At 41.1% G+C, this 22,199-nt stretch overlaps 1 protein-coding gene across 1 annotated transcript in view; it reads right to left on the bottom strand.

Moving 5' to 3' along the window:
* Myo5a (myosin VA) overlaps positions 1–22,199 on the bottom strand; it is a 162,196-nt gene that overhangs the window by 8,040 nt on the left and 131,957 nt on the right. The window contains exons 33-39 of the mRNA XM_032911256.1: positions 21,279–21,372; positions 13,878–14,024; positions 11,424–11,578; positions 6,314–6,403; positions 4,643–4,793; positions 2,414–2,696; positions 251–425 (exon numbers count right to left, since the gene is read on the bottom strand). Coding sequence (XP_032767147.1) covers positions 251–425; positions 2,414–2,696; positions 4,643–4,793; positions 6,314–6,403; positions 11,424–11,578; positions 13,878–14,024; positions 21,279–21,372 — 1,095 coding nt within the window. The remainder of the gene's footprint in view (positions 1–250; positions 426–2,413; positions 2,697–4,642; positions 4,794–6,313; positions 6,404–11,423; positions 11,579–13,877; positions 14,025–21,278; positions 21,373–22,199) is intronic.

Below are 22,199 nucleotides of genomic sequence, written 5' to 3'. Positions count from 1 at the left end.
AGAACATCACAGAATACTATGCACTTACTCTTTGCTGAATATTCTACACATGACTATGAGCAGGACTGAAATTAATTGATAATAAAATCCCTTCTAAAATAAATTCCAGATTTACACTGACACGGATCTTCTCTGCCAAGGAGGGAGGTCAGTGAGGAGAGAGGAGTCCCGGCAGGCCTGACTTCTCAGAGCTCCTCCGGGAAGCCTACTATGTGTGTCAAGCCTACTATGGTATGGAGGGCCACGGTACCTGGGCTGTGGTCAGAGCGTTGCACATGGAGCAGATGGCCTCCGCGTCATCGTCAGTTTTCTTTTTCACTTGCAAAAGCTGAGCGGCCTGGATAAGAGGTTCCAGAGTCTCTTTTGCCCCACTGTTCATTAGATTCTTGTCACGTAGCCATTCTTCCAATTGACTGACATTGTACCTATGCCAAAAATAAAGAGAGAAAATGTAAGAGAGAATAAGAGAGAAAATGCAAATTTGCTGAATGCTGTCATAAATGTCTTAATTTTGTGTATGTAGCCGTGTCAGTTAATATGACAGGTAGTATTTTTATTCAATTTTCTAAAATCTAATCAGCTGTGCTTTAACATTTATCATAAAGTCATGAGGCTTATAATCGTAATTATGTAAGACTGAATGACAAGAGACTGTAACTCTTTATTGAAAGATGGAAACAAAGTCCCTAGAGGGAAAGTTATTAGACTTGCTAATAAACAAAACTGAATATATCATGTGACTCTGTCCTTATTAAACAGCTGCCTAGAATGTACTTCTGGCTTCTGAAATTCAGGTTCCCTTTGCACGATAAACCTTCTGATTCTTCATGCACTCCGTCTTCCTTAAGAAGACTCAAAATGGTTGAGTGAACAGCCAGACGCCCCAACATGTGCCCTGTACTCAAACTTCCCTAGGGAAGGGCCCTGACAATGGGGACAGTGGCCTGAGAAAGTCTAGAGATAGAAGAGAAGAGCAAGGGAACACCCTTGGAAGAGACAAAGGCTCTACGGATGCTAGAGTTTGAAGAGGCGCCCAGCTAACTGATGGGAGGTTTCAACTACAGTTAAAGCAGACAGACACACGGTCAGAATTCAGGCAGATGGAGGGAGGCACTGTGATGTGAAGGCGAGTGACTGCAGCTGGGTGTAGTGGCTCACACTTGGGAGGTAGAGGCAGGAAGATCAGGAGTTCCAAGTTATCTTTGGCTATACTGTGAGTCTGAGACCAGCCTGGTTCATGAGACCCTGTCTTAAACAATAGGTCAGAAACGTCACAGAAAGTTAGAATCTCTGAATGGAGGTTGTACCTCACAGTGAGATACGAGTGAGAATGGTAAACATAGAACACTACAGTTTGCTAATAGTAACTATAGATTTTGTAGGAAACACCCTCCCGCCCCTTTTCTTTTAGTTTTTTGAGTCAGGGTTTCTCTATGTGGTCCTGGTTCTCCTGAAACTTGTTCCAGAGACCACGTTAGCCTCAAACTCACAGAGATCCACCTGCCTCTGCCTCCTGAGTGCTGAGACTAAGGGTGTGCACCACTACCACCCGGTGAAAATCCTTTTGTTTTCTTCCAGTGAACATACCAGATGCTTCAGAATAACCATTTGCTCTCCAAATTCAGTTGTTACAATAATGACGCAATGGTGAGGGAAGTGGGTATGTAATATAGTTGCTACTGGGCATGTCTGCTGTATGCCTGTACTCTTAGCTGAAGCAGAAGGATTGTGGGTTCAAGACCCGTTTCTCTAAAACAAACAAGGAACTAAAATAAGTGGAAAATGGAGTATAGTTCGTCTTCAAATTCAAGTGTTAGTAAATGATCTCTCTGGACCTATTATTTTTCTTTAACTTAAAATTTTAAAAAGGAAAAAAAAGTGTTTGGCTGGGCATGTGTACACATACCATGCACATGCAGTGTGTGCAGAGGCCAGCTGGAACTGGAATTAGAGAGTTGTGAACCACCCTGTAGGCTCACCTGACCTGGGTCCTGTTCAAGAGCACTAAGTGCTCTTAACCACTGAGCTACTTCTCCAGATCCTGGTGGGTTTATCTTATTTATATTCTTAATATGGAAAGATATTTCTAAGAGCAACAACAAAATATTATAAGGTTTCGTTTTTCCTAATATTTTCCTATTATGCAATCAAAACAAATAAGAAAGGAGAGAAAAAATATACACTGTAGTGAATCTTGCACATCTCTATACTCCTATGAACAAGGTAGCTTAACAAAGAGCAGGCCTTCCTCCTGAGCACTGAGAACCCATCCAGGCCCAGGAGCTGGCTCTTCTACACCAGTCCTTCCCTTGCTGCTGGCCACATGATACTGCTCAGAGCCGAGCCATCATCCATCGACCGGCAGGCAGGCCTGTCACAGGAGGCTGTGTGTCACACGCCGGTGTCTGCTCACCGTATCTGCATGCCTTTGCTCCAGGAGCACATGTCCTTGCGCAGCAGGAGGTTGTTCAGGGTGATGGCGCCCACGATGTAGAACATCTGCTTGACCACCTGCTTGATTAGCTCTGGATCCATGCCATGCTGACACATGACGGAATGGAAGGAGTTGAGCTGCCGCAGGATGGAGTCCAGTGTGTAGGTGCCCTCATCGGCGATACTGGAGGTTCGCTTTCTGAGCCCTGTGGGCTTCACCCCAGATACTCCCTGAATTGTTTCATGCTCTAGCATGCCTGAGACTGTAGAAATATTTTAAGTGTTAAAATGATTCAGAGGTAAGAACACACACACACTCATTCTCCCTCCCTCCCTCCCTCCGTCACCCCTCTCTCTCACTCGCGTGTACACACACACACAAATATACACAAATACACACACTTTAGAAAATAAGAGGATGAAAATAGTAGAAGAAGGAACTGTCCCAGGAATAAGCCTTTGGATTCTAAACTTTAATGAAGTATTAAGTAATCTCTCACTGCTGCATTTTCTAAAGTTGAGCAGCAGCCTTGGGGCTGCACCTGCATGTGGTACTGGAGAAGTTTATGAGAGTGGTCAAGTAAGTGTTCTTTGTATTTGATCTCAGATATTAAAGAAAAAGCCACAAATCCAAACAACAACAACAACAACAACAACAAAACAATAACATGACAGTGAGAAAGGTAGGGCTTTGGGACGAGTCTTGGAGGAGACCTGTCAGAGCTGAGGGCAAGGAGCTGGAGAGCTGAGCCACTCTCTGTCCTGAGGTCCTCACACTGCAGTGAGACGGTGGGACAGCCTTGGTTTCTCTGGACTTAGTCTCTGTTGTACTGCTGTCTCACCTCTCTCTCAGTATCTGGCTAGTGCTTCCTTAGAAAGCTTCTGACAGGTCTACTCAGAGATGCCCATTCCTGCCTGGGAGGCCCTTAAATCGACGATTACGTCTGGATTGTTTTTCTATTTCCTTGTGCTAAGCTCAGCTCCCTACAAACCCTATACTAATTCAAAGCATTTGTTGTTGTTATTAAATGACTGGGAGATGGAGCAAAATGGGACAGCTTAGAGGCAAACTATTTGTTCAGCCACTACACACAGGCAAGAGACAGGAAAGAATGGTGGAAGTTAGTTGTTACTCTGTGTTACTTCCTGCAGTTTGGCCAATCTACAGTGTTTTAAATTTACAACTAAATTTACCTAAAGCTCAAGAAAAGAGAGAACTGCCATCTCATATGACCTCCACAGACTTTATGTCCCTAGCTGTTTTAACTACGGGCCTCTGAAAGAAAATGAAATCTGTGAGCTCACTAAGGGAGGTAAAAATGTAGAAACGTGGAGAACACATGGTCAAGGTACGAAAATAACACAAGCCTGAAACAGTGAAGAGCCTCTAATTTGCCTGGAGATAACAGTGTTTGGTAATTTGAAAAAAAAAAAACCCACAAATTTGCTACATTAAAAACCTTCAAATTCGTGCATCCTAAGGGAATCAGATAGGACAGCATATAAATGACCACCCAGAATGAGTATAAAGAGAGGTGCGGGCTGGAGAGATGGCTCAGCGGTTAAGAGCACTGAACTGCTCTTCCAGAGGTCCTGAGTTCAATTCCCAGTAACCACATGGTGACTCACAACCATCTGTAATGGGATCTTATGCCCTCTTCTGTGTGTCTGAAGACAGAGTATTAATAAAAATAAAATAAATCTTTAAAAAAAAAGAGAGGTACATGGACTCACACTCCTTTACATTCATAATCAGAAGCACATGTGCCACTCAGTCAACAGGAAATATTACTTAACCAACTTGCCTTGACATTTCCAGGAAGTGTACTACACAACATGGAGTGTCCTGTGCACACCTATGATAGCAGCTCTTGTTGCTTTAGTGCCTTCCCAGCCATTTTACTATAGACTATTGGGCAAAGTACAAACCCATCCCAGCCTCCTTGGTTTTCAGTGGTCTCCTAGGAAGCCCTATGTAATAGTGCCACAGCAAGTCTTTCTGACAACTAGACAAAGGAATAAAGTCTACTGCTAGAAAGAAGACAGAGCTCAGTCTTCAGAAAGAGGATGTAAGCACGGACTCTAGTGCCTCTGTCATGTGGAGACTGATTTCTGTCATAGTTAGCACTTTATGCTCTCCACATGAACACATGCCTGTCACATGTATCACTGGCCTCATTGTCAGCAAGCACAGCAACACTGGTCTTACCTATCATTGGCTGAAGAATGTTCTCTAACACCCTCACAAGCTGCTGATAGATCTGAATGGCCAAGTCACTCAGTACTTGCCGATACTCAGCGAGGTCAAAATTGGTGAGGCAGTGTTCATTCTGGCGAGACGTGTTGTGTTTCATGAAGCCCTAGAATAAACACAATGTTAGTGGTGCATAGGAAGGCAATGTCTCTGTCTACCTCACTGTCTCCAAGGGCCTCTGTCCGCCTCACTCTGTGTCTTTCTCAGCCCTCCTACCCAGTGCCAGGGTCATCATTCTCAATGCTGTTGCCTGTGTTTTCACTCCTGTGAACAACAGATGACCTTGGCAATCTATAGTTAAGGTTTTCAAATGGCAAAGTGGGGAAATTTAACTTAAGAAAAGAACATATCGTACTGATAAAACAGCAGGTCTACTGCCAAACACTAAACAAGGAATTGAAAACACTCTTTAGCTCTTGGCTCTTTACATATAGTCCTATGCATATATAATCCTATGCATACATACTACACCCAGAGGAACATGCATAAGCATGATTAGACTAGTTTCTTTATGAACTTGAAAACAAAGGAACTTTATCATTTTATTCTAACTCACAGAATCTACATGATGATTTCAGTCAGATCTTAGAAAAGTCTTTCAGTAGCATTGGTTTAAAAGGCCAGCTCCCCAGAAAGGCAGCATGTCTTCTAGTCACTTTCCACTAAGCACACTGCTCACTAGCCCCACCTAATGACAGAGCAGCTTAGTGGCCAGCACAGTCTAAATGCAGGGCTCATAGGATCTCCTTCATGACTTTTCTCAGGATTCTGCTCCCTCAGGCTCACCTTCTAGGTGTCCTGCTCATCTTTATATATCCTGTCATTCTGCCATGACAGTCCTTTGCGCTGCCTGCCTTTCTGACAAAAGATGGGGAGATTGGATGGGGTAGGGTCAGGCAACAGGTCTCCAAGCTGTGCAGATGCAAAGTCACAGCTCTCCTTATGTCAAGAGGTTACAGACTAAAGGATGAATATCACTGAGCCTCATCTGTAAAATGGGTTTACTGCCAACTGCATGACATGTTGTATCAATCACATGTCAAACATATTTTGTATATTGAGTACTGTTAAACACATAGTAAGCAGCTTTCAGTTATAATCATCAGTTTGGTTTTACATTTGGTTAAACTCTATCAAACAACAAATGAACACTTCACTACAAAGATACAGATAAGATCTTTTTTGTTTTCAAGACGGGATTTCTCTGTGTAGCTCTGACTGTCCTTGAACTCAGAGACCCAACTGTCTCTACCTTCATGCTCAGATGTATATATAATTTGTTGTTGGTTGCCTTTAAGGTTTATGTAGTTAGCATAAACAGATCCATTTCTTTAAACAATTCTATGTCCTAATCTTAAACTCTATGTAAACCACCACAACATGTTACAAAAACAATTGTTTTCCCTAACTGGTGCTTGACTTGTTTTTGTCACGCTTTCTTATAAACGCTAGGAAGGAAGAAGCCACATCATCGCCCAGTTCAATAGAAGACAGCAAACATCATCGAAGCAGTACATTTCCTGTTTGGGGGTTTAGAAACTAACATGATTCAAACATTTTTAAACTTTCCCTTTAAAAGGTCAAAGAAAGTACAACATGGTATTTTTACCACTCAGGTTTTCTCACCTCTTCTCCACTATATTGCTTCAAACAGTGCAAAAATCGACATGTGTTAGAGAGCCAGAAGGAGACAGTTTCAAAATCGTCGCCTCTTTTCTGAAAGAGAAAAAAATCTAAATTTGTCTTATCCTTAGGGAAAAAAGCTAGGCAGACACTAAGACCCACTTCTTTTACAAAACTTAATAAACTATGGCACAAATAAATCAGATTTTAGTTTTATGCAATTGTCAGAAGTTTACCTCAGTCCCCTGATGTTTGCTACTGTTCTTACCGTCAGAAAAGTATTCCCCACTAAGCTAACTTAGCTGTCTTTTGTGCAGAAAAAGGTTCAAGTCACAGGTGACCCAGACCAACCCACTTGCTTGGGATTAATGAAGGGAATCAGTAAGAGCTAAAGGCACAAAGCATATAGTAATTTCTGTATTAAGGAACATGAAAAAGAGATGGACATTCTCAAATGCAATTTGGATTAAAACTCCTGGCACAACAAAATCTCTGAGCAGTGACCCAGAGATGGAAGAGTCCCAGACTGAGTAGACAGGAAAAACTGTTGGCTCTTGACCATAATGGGATGCGTGAAGGCTCAAAAGACACTGGATTGGAGAGTGTTTCTGAGAGGTCACATAGTATACACTGCATAAGCATGAGGATCTGAGACTGGTCCCCAGCACACATGTAAAGGACAGGGTGCAGTGGCTTATAATAATCCCTGGACTGGGGAGGCAGATATGGAAGAATTCCTGAGGTTCACTGACCAGTCGGCCTAGCCTAATCAGTGATTCCCAGGTCCTGGTGAGAAAGTCTGTTTCAAAACTCATGACAAGTAGTAATCCTGGGAAACAACATTTGAGATTATTTTCTGGCCTCTACATAAAATTGTGCTTAAGTGCATGCACATATATGCACACATGCATACACATATATACTTCTATACATAAATGTATACATATATACATATGAAGAAAAATATTGAATATCTGTCTATCCTCTATATACATACATATACACACAGATATTTAATATTCATGTGTACTATTTCCATCCATCCATCTATCCATCCGTCCATCCATCTATCCATCCATCCATCTATCATCCATCCATCCATCTAGCCATCCATCCATCCATCTATCCATCCATCCATCCATCCATCAACCCGCCCATCTATCTATCTATCTACATACCTATCTATCTCTAGCTCTAGCCTAATGTAGCTTAGAATGGCCTCAGACTCACTGTATAGCTGATGTTAACCTTCAATTCCTCATCCTCCTCCTTCTACATCTCAAGAGTGTCTCTATACCTGGTTAAAAACAATATTATTTCTTTTCTGGTACATCAGAGAACAGCCAAGATTTATAGAACACCTGTCTTTGATCCTGGTTGTCACTTTATATAGTACAAGTATACTCAGAAGAGAATATGCTATGAGGAATGGTTAATTTCTTGTAGGATTTTTATAATAAAATTTACATATTTCAGTACACATAAAACACATTAAAATCCATAAATTTTGGACAATATTTTTCTGAAATGACATTAAGAAAGGAATCCTAGACGATATTAAGTCCAATTTAGAATTATTTAACCTAGAGAGGAGAACTGAGTTTGGGTTTCTATTTTGAAAAAAAAAAAACAAAACAAAACCCTAGCTTTAGGGATATTGCCAGAATTAAATAAAACTTAATGATATTCCCACATGTAGACAATCACCCAATGGCTTGCATACAGGTTTGACTAAGAACTTTAAGTCTTCCATAGATGTGGATTATGTCTGGTTTTGGGTGGTGGCTCTGGCTGAGCTGGCAGAGAACATCTTTATGGATTGGAAGGCAACATTAGTCTGTTCTACAGGACAGAATCACTGACCATCTTTGGTGATGTCTAGACAAGTTGCAGCAGAGAGCCTCAGAACAGCCTAACAGAAAGCTTATAGTTATACCTCACATCACCAGCGTCCTTAGCATCAACAGAAACCAACCCAAACATAGAACCCAACCGGATAAAAGCAGATAAAGATGATCACAGAGAAGACTTCATAAACAACTGTATTAACACTGTTGCTTTTCATACAAACATGATGGGCCTCTCTGCCCATCACAGTAAAACACTCTTGTTACTTCTAAATACACTTTCTGAAGACTTCAAAGTGTTTAGAACTGAATAGCACCTCTCTACCAGTTAACTAGATCAAGTTTCTCAAAGTAATATTTTTATAATAAATAAACTATATTTGTTCAAAATTATATTTGGGTCACAGAGAAAATTAGACAAGCTCAATTATTTTCAGTTTTCTATTTGTTAGATAAAACAATCTGTGAGCTAAAGCTGTATGGGTTCTCAATTTGCCTTAGAACAGTTACATCACTGTTAGGATTAAACTAGGGGTGCAGGACAAACACCTCAATTCAAAATGTGGGTGTGAGGCAATTCACACTAATTTAAAGCAGAATGCAAAGGGTATTATGTTGTGGTAAGCATTCTTTTAAAATCATTAATTAAGATTCTGTGATGATTAGTCAAGTAGATAAATATATCCTGCAGTTAGGTTGAGGAAAAGGAAACATTTAAAATCTGTAAAAGTCAACTTAAGATAAAGTAAACACACAGTTTGTCTAGTATCGATATGTCCAAAATTAAGAGATACACTTAGAAAACACTCATGAACTTTAAAAGAGGAGTCTTCGGAAACCCCACACCTTGGTAATCACCGTGGAACAGAATGACAGAGAACAGCACTTTTTGAGGTCACAGACTTGGAGCAGAAGAGGGGCGCTAGTGCGCAATGGTGCAGTGACAGGAGGGAGGACGAGGCAGCTCACAGACAGACTGTGGTGACGGCCGCACAGCAGAGTCAGTGTAGATTAACAGGTGGAAGGAGTAAGACATCAAAGTTTATGTTCTGCATATTTTACAACATTTTCTCTTTTTTCCTCTTTTGAAAATAGTTTCTTCTTCCTCACATAATATATTCTGATTATGTTTCTTCCCCTATTTCTTCCTAGTTCCTCCCTCCCTTACCTCTCATCCAGATCACATTCCTTTCTGTGTCTCATGAGAAAACAAGGCTTCTAAGAGATTATAATAACATACAATGAGATTACAACAACAACAAGAACAACAAGAAGCTAACACATTGAAATTGGACAAAACAAAGTAACAGAAAGAAAAAAGAGCCCAAGAGCAGGCACCAGAAACAAAGGCTTATTTGGTCAAACGCTCAGGATTCCCATAAAAACACTAAACTGGAAGCCATAACATAGACACTAAGCACCCGATGCAGAGCGGCAGGCCAGGTACACACTCTCTGTGCGTTCGTGTGAGTGTTGGTCATGCTGATTTCGAGGCCTTGCTTTCTGGGTCTTCTCCATCTTTACTGGTTCTTATATTCTTTCTGAACCCTCTTCTGCAGGGTTCCCTGAGCCCTGACAGAGGAGATTTTATAATAAAAATGTAAAAGCCCATTTAGAAGCTAGAGAGTTACTAAATCTTCATCCTAGATGCTCTTATTATCCTGTTGAATAATCAGAAGACAAGGTGCCTGGGGCGCATCTTAATTTCTCACAGAAACACTGAGCTAAAAGTTAGATGTGGGGCTGGAGAGATGGCTCAGCGGTTAAGAGCACTGACTACTCTTCCAGAGGTCCTGAGTTCAATTCCCAGCAACCACATGGTGGCTCACAACCATCTGTAATGGGATCTGATGCCCTCTTCTGGTGTGTCTGAAGACAGCAGTTGTGTACTCATGTACTTAAAACAAACAAATCTTTTTTTAAAAACCTCTAGTGCAGTGGTTCTCAAACTTCCCAGTGCTGCAGCTCTTTAATACAATTCCTCATTGCGGTGAGTCCCAACAATAAATTATTTTTGTTGCTACTTTATAACTGTAATTTTGTTACTTCTATGAGTTACCATTTAATACCTAATTGTCAGGATATCTGATATGCAACTCTCATAGGGTCAGAACCACAGGCTGAGAACCAGTGTGCTTCTAGAGTCACCAGGAGGATTATGTAAGGTAAGGGGCTACTGAGTTAAGAGGCTTCTCCTCCATCCTTCCCAAGCTTCTGTATATATATTATGCTTATGTCTGATAAGCATTTCTACATTTTCACATGGAAGCAGGGGCTTTAGGTAACAAGATGGGATGAATTGGGGAATAAAGGGAACAAAAATTGAAAGAAAAAATTTAATGCTGTATTAGTCATCTTTTTATAGGAATTAGTTACACATTATTGAACTTGACATTTATCTCAAATCATCATCATATTCTACATATATGGACCACATATACGTATAGAATTGGTTTCCACAAAACACTTAAAACATCCATCCATCCATCCATCCATCCATCCATCCATCCATCCATCCATCCATCCATCCATCCATCCATCTATCTATCTATCTATCTATCTATCTATCTATCTATCTATCTATCTGTTGAGCCAGGATCTCACTGTGTAGACCTGGCTGGCCTGGAATTTGCTCTGTAAGCCAGGCTAGCAACTCATAGAGGTCTTCAAGATATGCACCACGAAGCCTATCTTTGGCTGAACATTTTAAGTTTGGTCCCAATAAAACCTAAAGCAGATTATTTCTGTCTGTGAAGAATTACTTTGCTATATAATTAAATGCAATAATATCAAATTCATTTTGATTACTGTCTAATCTGAACCTGTTCTGAAAGAAGGCATAATGACCGTGTTATGTTTATGACAGGTCTCCAGCAGTGAGAGGTTGTGGAATCCTTAGGAGAGAAGGCTTAGCTGGAGGAAAGGGAACAGAACTTAAGCACTGTAGTCCAGCCCCATTTCTGAGTTAGTCTTTGCCTACTCTCCTCTGTAATGGGCTCATACCTTTTGAGGCTCTGAGCCCTCAAAATTATCCTCCTCCTTCAAGAGCTTCTGCCAGGTATTTGGTCACAGTGCCGGGAAAGCAGCTAACACAGAAGGTATAGAGACTGTTTCCTACAATAGGAGCTCGTAAGTAACACTGAAAGGGTGAAAGGGTTTACAATAGCAACTGTACCAAGTCTAAGGAAGAAACAGTAGGACAAGAACAGTAGAAAAAGAACAGACTGTTGCTAACAACCGTGAGGACTCCAGAATGCAGAACTGACCTTCAGGACTTTTTTGATGCTGTTAATTGTTGATGTCAGCAATGACCTTACTTTCTGATCATCGTTCAGGTAGTCGGCATGTCGCACACACATAAACAAGATATATGCCGGTAACCCTGGAATCAGATTGACAGCCACACCACGTGGCTTTAGTTCTGAATAAAGAAAAAAGGAAAAACAAAATTATGTAACCCTGAAAGTCTTTGTAAGGCATGTTTTGTGAGAGATGAAAGCACAGTTGTGTAAGAGCTCAATCATTCAGAGCAAGTTAGTATTTTAACAGCTCATTAGGGAAATTATTGACTATCGGTGCATATCTACATAAGACTTATGTATCCTGCCCTGACTTTTCCCTTGAAGTCCAGTCTTGTTTGTGAACTGTCTTCCTGATGTCTCTGCTCAGGCATGTCAAGTCAAGCTTCTCCCAAGTCAAGTTCTCCATTCCCCAGGGCATCTGTTCTACTAATGGACCCTCCACCTTCAGTTTCTCAGGTCATAAACCTCATCACTTTAAAATTCCTTACTTTTCTCATACCATGCACCCTGCTTATCATCCTGCTACTGCTTCCTGCAGAATACCACCAGAATCTAGCTGCTTCTACTTCTACTCCCCAGTTTAGAACATTATCACTTCTTAGGCTGCTAGATAGCTTCCTAACTGGTTTCTTAGATCCACCTTCTAGTCCCAGATAATAATAATAATTATAGCTTCTTGCTTAAGAAAATGCACATTAGATTATGCCAATTTTGTTCTGAGAATTCTCCAAAGAGCTTCTTCACTCACTCATAAGATTCCAAAACTGAACTGTGCTCCAGACCATCTCGCCTACTCTTCCTCAGGCTCAGCTCACTCTGCCCCAAACAACTCTCCTTGTTGACTGCTGAACACGCTATGGCTCCCCCAGGGCCCAGTCCTTACACCTTTCTGCCTCTAATGTTCTTTCTTTAGACATAAGCACAGCTTGTTTCTATTCTCTTTGGCCACTCTGCACAGTACATCCCATCAAGGAGTGTTTCTAGACAACTTTATATAAACTACACCCTTCTTTACTCCCCATCCTTTTTACCCTTTAACCCACCAGCCCCTAAAACCTTTTTGCTAGGTGATGATCATGTTGAAACCGAAGCACTCTGAAGCTATTTATAGTACTGAGCTGAGAGCCATGAAGCTGAGGAAGGTTAAATTAGGTGTAATTATCAGTCCTGTTGCTGTCACCCTGGTAGCTGGGAGGAGAGAAAGGCGAAGGCTGAAGGCTTTAGCTCACTACTACTTAGGGGCTCATGAACGGGCTCCTGACTTTACTCCCTGAACATTCTTCTCAGAGGCTCACAGTCAAGGCCTTGGGACCCCCTGAAACGCCTCTTCTGCTTCCTTTTCAATTATCCCATCCTTTCCATACTCTGCTAGAGTTTTTTCCTTGATTATTTTCTCTTTCATATTATTGAAGTGTTTCCTTAAACAATTAGCCATAAATATTTCTAGGGAATGAAAAGAGAAATTAAGAAAACCTAAATGGCTTACAACCGTGGCATTCAACTGTGGTTATAACTGGGAATCCTCAAGACATTTCCAGAATAGCATTAGACCTGGCCCAAGCTCTTTTCCCTGAAAACTTCAACTTATTTCATTTGGGGTAGGTAGGGGTTTATCAGCAATTTTTAAAGAGCTTCCTGAGTGGGCTGAAGATGTGGCCCAGATCTGTCTACTATTCATGAGGCCCTTGGTTTGCTCCCTGACCCCCTCAAAACACACAGTGGTCTTAGTGGAAGTAACATAGGCCTTAGCATGTGGGAGGTAGAGAGCATGTGGTTTGGTTACACATCATGTTCTAAGCTGGCATGGGCTATGCATGACATTTTGTCTCAAAACCAAATCAAAACGAAATTTTCTGAGTGATCTTAACATGAAACCAGAGCTGATCAACTTGGTTTCAAAGGAACCTTACAGATGGATCCTAGACACATGTTGTCCCACACGGATAACAGACACTCAGTAAGGACTCTACCACAGCACTATAATGCAGTGAAAAACGATGACTCATAGACTTCACAGCTGGGCCCACTGGTGGCTCCTGTCTACAGCCTTCAATGCTGAGAAAGCTGAAGCTGGATGGTAGCTTCCAGGACGTATGACAAGCCTGGACAACATGACAGGATCACTGTCTCAAAAGAAGTGTTAGAACTTACTTTTGTGAATATTCATTAGTTTTGTGTATGCAGTGTGGAAGCCTGTGACACAGTGTGTTTGTAGAAGCCAAAGGACAACCGCAGGACTTTGTTTTCTCCTTTCATACTAGGGACCCCTGGAACTGAACTCAGATCACCAGGCTTAACACAAGCACCATCTTGTCAGTCAAGAACGTAATATAAAAAGCATATTAAATCAGACTTCAGAGACAGCCTTCCCAGCAGTGCCTGGCTGAAGGGAGCCCCACCCAGGAGGAGAGCACTTGCCTAGAATCAGGTTCTTAACAAGCTTCTGTTCGTCCTCCCGCTTGTACTCCAGCATCCCTTGGAAATCCTTTTCTTTCCGGGGAATGTTGACCGGCCGGATAGGCTCATCGATGATCTGTCCTGGGGATATGTTCTCCATCTGCCCCACTTCAGGAGAAACAAAAAAGGGGAGAAAAGTCTGTCAGGTAGAAAAGCTGAGAGGGCTCCATGCTCTCATAAAGTAAGTGGACTCTGTAAGAACTGAAGCTCCTCATCTCTGCCCACCCCGCTTAAGATGTTTTATTCTTCTTTGCCAATTTGTATCCCCTTGATCTCTTTTTGTTTCTTATTGTTCTAGCTAGCACTTCGAGTACTGTATTGAATAGATATGGGGAGAGTGGGCATCCTTGTCCCTGATTTTACTGGGATTCCTTCAAGTATCTCTCCAATTAATTTGATATTGGCTGTTGGTTTGCAGTGAATTGCTTTATTGTGTTTAGGTCTGGGCCTTGAATTCCTGATCTCTCCAATACTTTTAATATGAAGGGGGGTTGTATTTTGTCAAATGCTTTTTCTGCATCTAAGGAGATGATCATATGATTTTTTCCTTTGAGTTTGTTTATATGGTGGGTTATGTTAATGGATTTTCATATATTGAACCACCCTTGTATCCCTGGGATGAAGCCTACTTGATTGTAGTGAATGATGTTTTTGATGTGTTCTTGGATTCTGTTTGCAATAATTTTATTGAGTATTTTTGCATCGATATTCGTGAGACTGGTCTGAAGTTCTCTTTTTGGTAGGGTCCTTGTGTGGTTTAGGTGTCTGAGTAATTGTGGCTTCTTAGAATGAATTAGATAGTGTTTCTTCTATTTCTACTTTATGGAACAGTTTGAGAAATATTGGTATCAGGTCTTCTTTGAAGGTCTGGTAGAATTCTGAACTAAGTTCATCTGGCCCTGGGCATTTTTGGTTGGGAGGTTTTTAATGACTTCTGTTTCCTTATGGAGTATTGATAAATGGGACCTCACGACATTGGACAGCTTCTGTAATGCAAAGGACATAGTCAATAAAACAAATCGGCATCCTACAGACTGGGAAAAACATCTTCACTAACCCCACATCTGATAAAGGGCTAATATCTAAAATATATAAAGAACTCAAGAAGCTGACCACCAAAAAATCAAAACAACCGAACAAAAAATATGGGGCACAGAACTAAACCTTGAACTCACAACAGAGGAATCTCGAATGGCTGAGAAGCACCTAAAGAAATGTCCAAAGTCCTTAGTGATCAGAGAAATGCATATCAAAATGACCTTGAGATTCCACCTTACACCAGCCAGAATGGCTAAGATCAAAACCTCAGGTGACAACACATGTTGGCGAGGATGTGGAGAAAGAGGAACACTCCTCCATTGCTGGTGGGATTGCAAGCTGGTACAACCACTCTGGAAATCCATTTGGAGGTTCCTCAGAAAATTGGAAGTAGACCTATCTAAAGACCCAGAAATACCACTCTTGGGAATATACCCAAAAGATGCCCCACCATGCCTCAAGGGCATGTGTTCCACTATGTTCATAGCACTCTTATTTGTGATAGTCAGAAGCTGGAAACAACCCAGATGTCTCATGACAGAAGAATGGATACAGAAAATGCAATTCATTACACAATGGAATACAACTCCACTATTAAGAATGAGAATATCCTGGGTTTTGCAGGCAAATGGATAGAACTAGAAAATATCACCCTGAGTGAGGTAACTCAGACTCAAAAGGATATGCATGGTATGTTCTCACTAGTAAGTAGATATTAGAAAAAAATCAACAAAACCCAAAAACAAACAAACAAACAAGTATAGAAACTGTTCTGTGAACAGTTCAGTTCACAGAACTCTAAAAGGTCAACAAACTGAAGGACCTAAGTGAGGACACCTCAGTTCCATTTGGGAGGGAGAAGAGAGCAACCACAAGGTGGGAGGGAGGGAGAGATGGGGGATGGAAAGGGGATGGGTGTGGGGGGAACATAATCTGGTATTGGATTGGGGAAAAGGACTGAAGCCCTGAGGGATAGCAGAAAGAATGGAAACAGGGGACCTCAGGAGGCAGGAGGTTGGGAGGACCCCCCAGAATGTACCAGAGACCTAGGAGGTGAGAGACTCAAAGGGGTGGGGGATCCTAGATGAAATGCCCTACAGTGAGGAGAGGAAACTTTCCAGCAGAAAGACAGGTCATCAAGTGAGGGTTGGGGTTGCCATCCCACAGTCAAAGCTCTGACCCATAATTCTTCCTGTCTGAAAGAAATTCAGGGATGGAAATGGAGAAGAGCCTGAGGAATCCAGTGACAGACTGAAAGTGGGACTGAGCTCAAGGGGAGGTCCCAAGACCTGACCCTATTACTGAGTCTATGGAGCACTCACAAAAAGGGACCTATCATGACTGTCCTCCGAAAGACACAACAAGCAGCTGAAAGAGTCAGATGCAGATATGTGCACCCAAACAATGAACAGAGGCTGCTGACTCCTGTGGTTGAATTAGAGAAAAGCTGGAGGAAGCTGAGGAGGAGGGTGACCCTGTAGGAGGACCAGCAGTCTCAATTACCCTGGACCCCTGAGATCTCTCAGACACTGGATCACCAACCAGGCAGCATACACCAGCTGAGATGAGGCCCCCAACACACATACAGCAGAGGACTCTCGGGTCTGGGATCAGTCAGAGAAGATGCACCTAACCCTCAAGAGACTGGAGGGAGTGGGGTGGGTAGGTGGGAGGAAGGGGAGGAGGTGTGGGATGTGGAACAGTCGGGAGGGCAGACTGGGAGGGGAATAAAATCTGGAGTGTTAAAATTGATGATGATGATGATGATGATGATGATGATGATGATGTTGTTTTTTGTTCAAACTGGGTAAATAGCAACATTAAAAGGTAACTTTGCTCTGACAACCACAGAGCCTGATACACGGGTAGTAACATCAAAAAGCTACCTAAAAACTGGCAAGGGCTTTTGTTTTGTATCAGATTTACTTTGTAACTATCCACAGCACCACAGAAAAGCCCCCAAATATACAGTTTAACATATTTGCTAACAAATCTTTTTCAATCAAAAAGTAGTTAAACATATTTAGACTTTTGCTTGTAGAATGCAAAAACAAGGTAGGACTAGCAGAGCATGCCTGTAATCCCAGCATTTAGGAAACAGTCAGACAGATCAAGTGTACAGGGTCATCCTCAAATGTATAACCAGTATGAGGGGACCCTCAGCTACATGACACCCTGTCACAAAATCATGCAATCAAACAAGCCTCCCAAACAGAAAGGAAACATCCTAGAAGGGATAGCAGAAGTATTGCTAGTTTTAAGAATCTAATATCTAGTAATTAGATATCTAGTTATATCTAGCAATATCTATTAAATATCTAACAATATCTATTGCTAGATATTTAAGAATCTAATATCTAGTAATCTAGCAAAAGGGCATTTACTTAAAATTTATCATTATCTTGAGTTCAAACCATATCAAGATAGCTGTTAAAATAGTGTTTATTAGCATTAATTGATGTGAAAATGCCTGAAATCAGGTTTATAAGGCCTCATAAGGCTAACACCTTTCTTGTGATTACTTCAGCCATGTGAGGGCAGGTGAAGTCTCCTTTGGAGGGCTATGTAGCAAGATACCATCTAGGAAGTAGAAAAGAGGTCTTCCCCAGATGTTGAACCTGAAGACAGCTTCTTGAACCTGTATCCCTCTGAGAAGTAACTTTCTGGGAGGTCTCCATTTACAATGTGTATAAATCCCCTGGCCTGAGTAGCACAGACTGAGTCACTTAGCCCAGTACTCTAATAGGGGCATCCTTCTAGAATGGGCAGCAGTCTGTTTTCCTTTTCTAGATTCTTGCAAACTCAAAAGGAAAATACTCCTTAACTTTTTTGTCCTAGAAAAGAAAAGCAATTCAGAATTTCTGACAATTTGCCTTTTCTCTCCAAAACACCACCAAGATCTTAATCTCATGTTTAGCCAGTTTTCAGACAATTTCTTACAAGTAGGAAAACTCTGGAAAGTCTGATCTAGAGCAGAGAAATCAGAAGGTCAATGTTCTATATCTACTATATAGCAGGCAGGGTATTGAAGGCTGAGGTTCTAGACCTACTATGTAATAGGCAGGGTATTGAAGGCTGAGGTTCTAGACCTACTATGTAATAGGCAGGGTATTGAAGGCTGAGGTTCTAGACCTACTATGTAATAGGCAGGGTATTGAAGGCTGAGGTTCTAGACCTACTATGTAATAGGCAGGGTATTGAAGGCTGAGGTTCTAGACCTACTATGTAATAGGCAGGGTATTGAAGGCTGAGGTTCTAGACCTACTATATAATAGGCAAGATATTGAAGGCCGAGGTTCTGAATCTACAGTCAGGCAGGGTGTTGGGTAAATAATAGTTTCTGGGTTTTTGTTTTTCTTGTATCAAAAAAGTTACTGACTTCTAGGATACTTTCAGGTCTGACTTTTTTTTTTTTTAATGAAAATCAAGACATAACACCCACTCCTGGATTAAAATAGAGCACCGTGAAGACCAGACTTTGAAAGACTCTCTACTTAGCTGTATAATTTCTACTAAAAATTATACATGTTGGCATTTTTTTCTTTTAAAAAGTGTCCTTAATTAAATATAGTCCACAGGAGAGGCAAGAATCTTGCTATTTCAATTCAAGGCAAAAGGGTTTAAATGTTTTAACACATAAAAAACATAAATATGCATTAATAAACTTTTCTTAGACAGTGCTTTGTTGCACAGAGACTGGCATTTTTCTGTAGAGCACAGATCTGGAGAAAAGAGAGGAGTGTCAGAGAGCTTGTCTCATTTATTCATACTTTGGAAGGATGCAGACAAGGCCTGGGCAGGTGCCCTAGGCACATGGGCCTAGTTCATTTTATCATCTAGATGCAAATAATTTAACTCAAAATATAAATTTTCTTAAGAACAAATATGACTTTTTCTTATTTAATTCATGAGCTGCTGGCACAAATATTATTTTTTTGTTTGGCTATCAGGACAGTTTAGCTGAAAAGTTTGATTTCTAATTGATAATAGCCCAAAAGAGCATCTTGAAATATGTGAACTTCTCTCTTCAATTACATTTCAAAGGTTGAGAGTAGCTCACTGGTAAAGCATTCATTTTAAGAAAACTGATTTCAAATGTGAGATAAAAATGGCTTTTATATTTATTCACATTCATTAATGTTGACAAAGAGCCACAAATTTAACAACCTCACAGGTTAATACCCTTATAGCAGGGTTTTTACAAATACTCTTCTGTCTTACCATGGTGTCCAGTTCAATGTAGAAAGTTTTCTGTAAAAGAGAACCTGGATTTTTAAGTATTGTCATAAACATTATAGCTCATATATGTAAATGTGGAGTTTGAAGATTTTTTTCTTCTTGTATTTGTATGTGTGGTATAGGTGTATGTTCATGTATGCATGCATGTGGGTCACATGTGTGTATGTGGAGGCTCAAGGTTATGTTGGGTATCTTTCCTCATCTATCTGTACCACATGTGTTGAGAGGTAGGGTCTCCCTTGAACAGAGCTTGCTGTCTAGCTTGTCTAGCTAGCTAGCTTGTTGTGGGGAATCACCATCTCTGGTTCTTTAAACCTAGCATTGCAGGCAGCTGTCAGGCCTGACAACTTCTTACACAGGATTTCAGGATCCACTCCTCATAATTTCAGAGCAAGTGCCTTACATGCTGAGGTATCTCCCCGGCTCCTGGAGTTTCACAAGTTTTAATGTAATAGATGAATCATGTAATGTTAAGGGTCTATACAAAATACATGGCTATGAAGTAACTGTTCTGATATCTAAACAAACATTTCAATATTTGCATATTAAAGAGAATAAAACCCTCTTTGATATTAACATCCATGGTACTATATGCTTTTTAAAACTTACTTATTCTGTCAAGAATACGTATAGAAGGATTCTCACAGGTCAGAAACTATGCTCATTATTTTTTTTTAAAGGTTTATTTATTTTATGTGTACACTGTAGCTGTCTTCATGCACACCAGAAGAGGGTGTCAGATCCCATTACAGATGGTTGTGAGCCACCATGTGGTTGCTGGGAATTGAACTCAGGACCTCTGGAAGAGCAGTCAGTGCTCTTAACCATTGAGCCATCTCTCCAGCCCCAACTATGCTCATTATTGTAAATGAGAATTAAGAGGTGATTTCCATGCTCAGAAAACTCTTAGTGAAGCATAGAATTCAGTAATTCAGTCAGAAACACTGCTAAAATATAAGAGTGGAAAATCATAGAAAGTATGAACCAAACACAGAAGGCAGGGTATGAGGTTGGTGGTGTGATCAGGATGCTTCTGAGGATGTGACATGTGCCTTTAGTCCCAAAGAATGAGCAGGGCTTAGCCGGGGCTGCATCAGAACAGTTACAACTCAGTGTGATGGAGTGGTGGGGTCTTTCTATCCTTTGTGCCACATGAGAATCATAAAGATGACAACTAGAGAATGAGAGATGGCCAGGATGAGTACATCATTTGTGGTTAAAATGGTACATGCTTGCGAAGATTGAACGGGAACTTTATTTAACAGTGAAATTCTGTTTCTAAAATGCCTTGAGCAATGATAGAGTTGTTGGAATGAACTTAGCAGTCTCACTCACAGCTAGATGTCAACTGTGCCTGGTACCTAGGACACATTCAATAAAGCTTACTGAGTGAATACATAACCCAGGAGACGAGATTAGTATGCTTCCATTGGATTTTCTCAAGGAGCTTAACTTTTTATATAGAAATGATTAATTTTTAAAAATCATGTTTCTTTATAATTATAATTCATATTTCCCGATTAATTTCTCTTTTCTTTTTATTAGATCATGAGTTCTTTGAGGATACTCTACCACATTCCTTTTTGTCTCTTTAGTAGTAACAATTAGATTGTATGTAGCATTTATTTTGCTATTCTAGATGGATCACACACATTACCTCATGGAGTTCTTACAGACCACGTTTGAGAGATACCATTACCATTCCCAGTGAGAATGAGGGAAAAGTGAGGCAAAGGGAGGTTCAGCAACATGCAAACATTCTGAGGCTAGGGAGGACAGGGAGACAGGGCTTGAATCAAGAAGCTGGCTCTAGAATCCTTGCTCTTAAGCATATGTTGTACGGACTGGGGCAGACTCTGACATATGTTAGGTGTTTGCTGAATGAATTTCTCCCTTTGTAACTTACTGCTATGTTACTATGAAAAGTATCCCCATACACAGAAGAAGAAATTTCCATTCGGCAGAGGTTAAGATGGTCAAAAGTAATTTTGGTTATTTTCTCTAAAAACTGACCTGTAAATCTCCACCAGGTTACTTGCAATGGAAATAAAATTTGACAAATGCTGTAAAAAAATGTTTAAGTACCTTCTAGTTCACCGATTTTTTTGGCAAAGACTTTTAGTTGTTTCTTCAGTTTCCGGACGGTTTTATCCTGCTTTTCAAGTTGTTCCATCAGATCCTAGGATGAAGGTGAGAATTATGTCACAAAGATCAGAACAGCCTCAGCACAGGCACAAAGGGTACACAGACGCAATCACAGCAATGACACTGTTAGTTTCACATAAAAGCTGCACAAGAGCTCACAGGCCGAGCCACCACCTGGCTCAAACTGGCAGACAACGGAGGTGCAGCTACGTGAGGGCAAGGCTAAGACACACTGTGGTGAGCTCCTTTACAGCGTGATGGAAGTCTCCCAGCAGACTCCTGTGGGAAACAACCCAGAGGCACTGTCGCCTGTGAAGGGAGACTGAGCAAAGATAAGTTTTGATGATTGTGTACCAAGTTCTGTGGAAGGCTTGAGGAAGGCTGCACTTAGGAGAAGACTGACCCTCCGTGAGTAAAGCACCTATGCTTTACTAGTTCTAAACTTAGCCATTAAGAAACATGAAGAAGGGGGCTGGGGATTTAGCTCAGTGGTAGAGCACTTGCCTAGCAAGCGCAAGGCCCTAGGTTCGGTCCCCAGCTCCGGGGGTGGGAGGGGGGTAGGGGGGTGGGGAGAGAAACACGAAGAAGCTGGGGAAATTAAAAGTAAGTTGAGCCAGGTGTTCTGGCATACACCTTTAATTAAAGCACTCAGAAGGCAGTAGTGGGTGGATCTCTGTGAGTTCAAGGCCACTACCTGCCTTAAAAAAAACAAGCCAAACAAAACCAAATCAAACAACAAAAATGTAAGAAAAAAAAAAAAAGATAAAGAACTTTCTGCTACATAGCATGATGGTACATGACTATAGCCCAAGTATCTGGATGTCTGAGAGAATCAAGGCCAGCCTGCGTTTGGTAGCGAAA

Source organism: Rattus rattus, chromosome 8, assembly GCF_011064425.1.
Source record: "Rattus rattus isolate New Zealand chromosome 8, Rrattus_CSIRO_v1, whole genome shotgun sequence".
NCBI lineage: Eukaryota > Metazoa > Chordata > Mammalia > Rodentia > Muridae > Rattus > Rattus rattus.
Note: the sequence above shows the minus strand (reverse complement) of the source record. Positions and strands in the feature narration are given on the sequence as shown.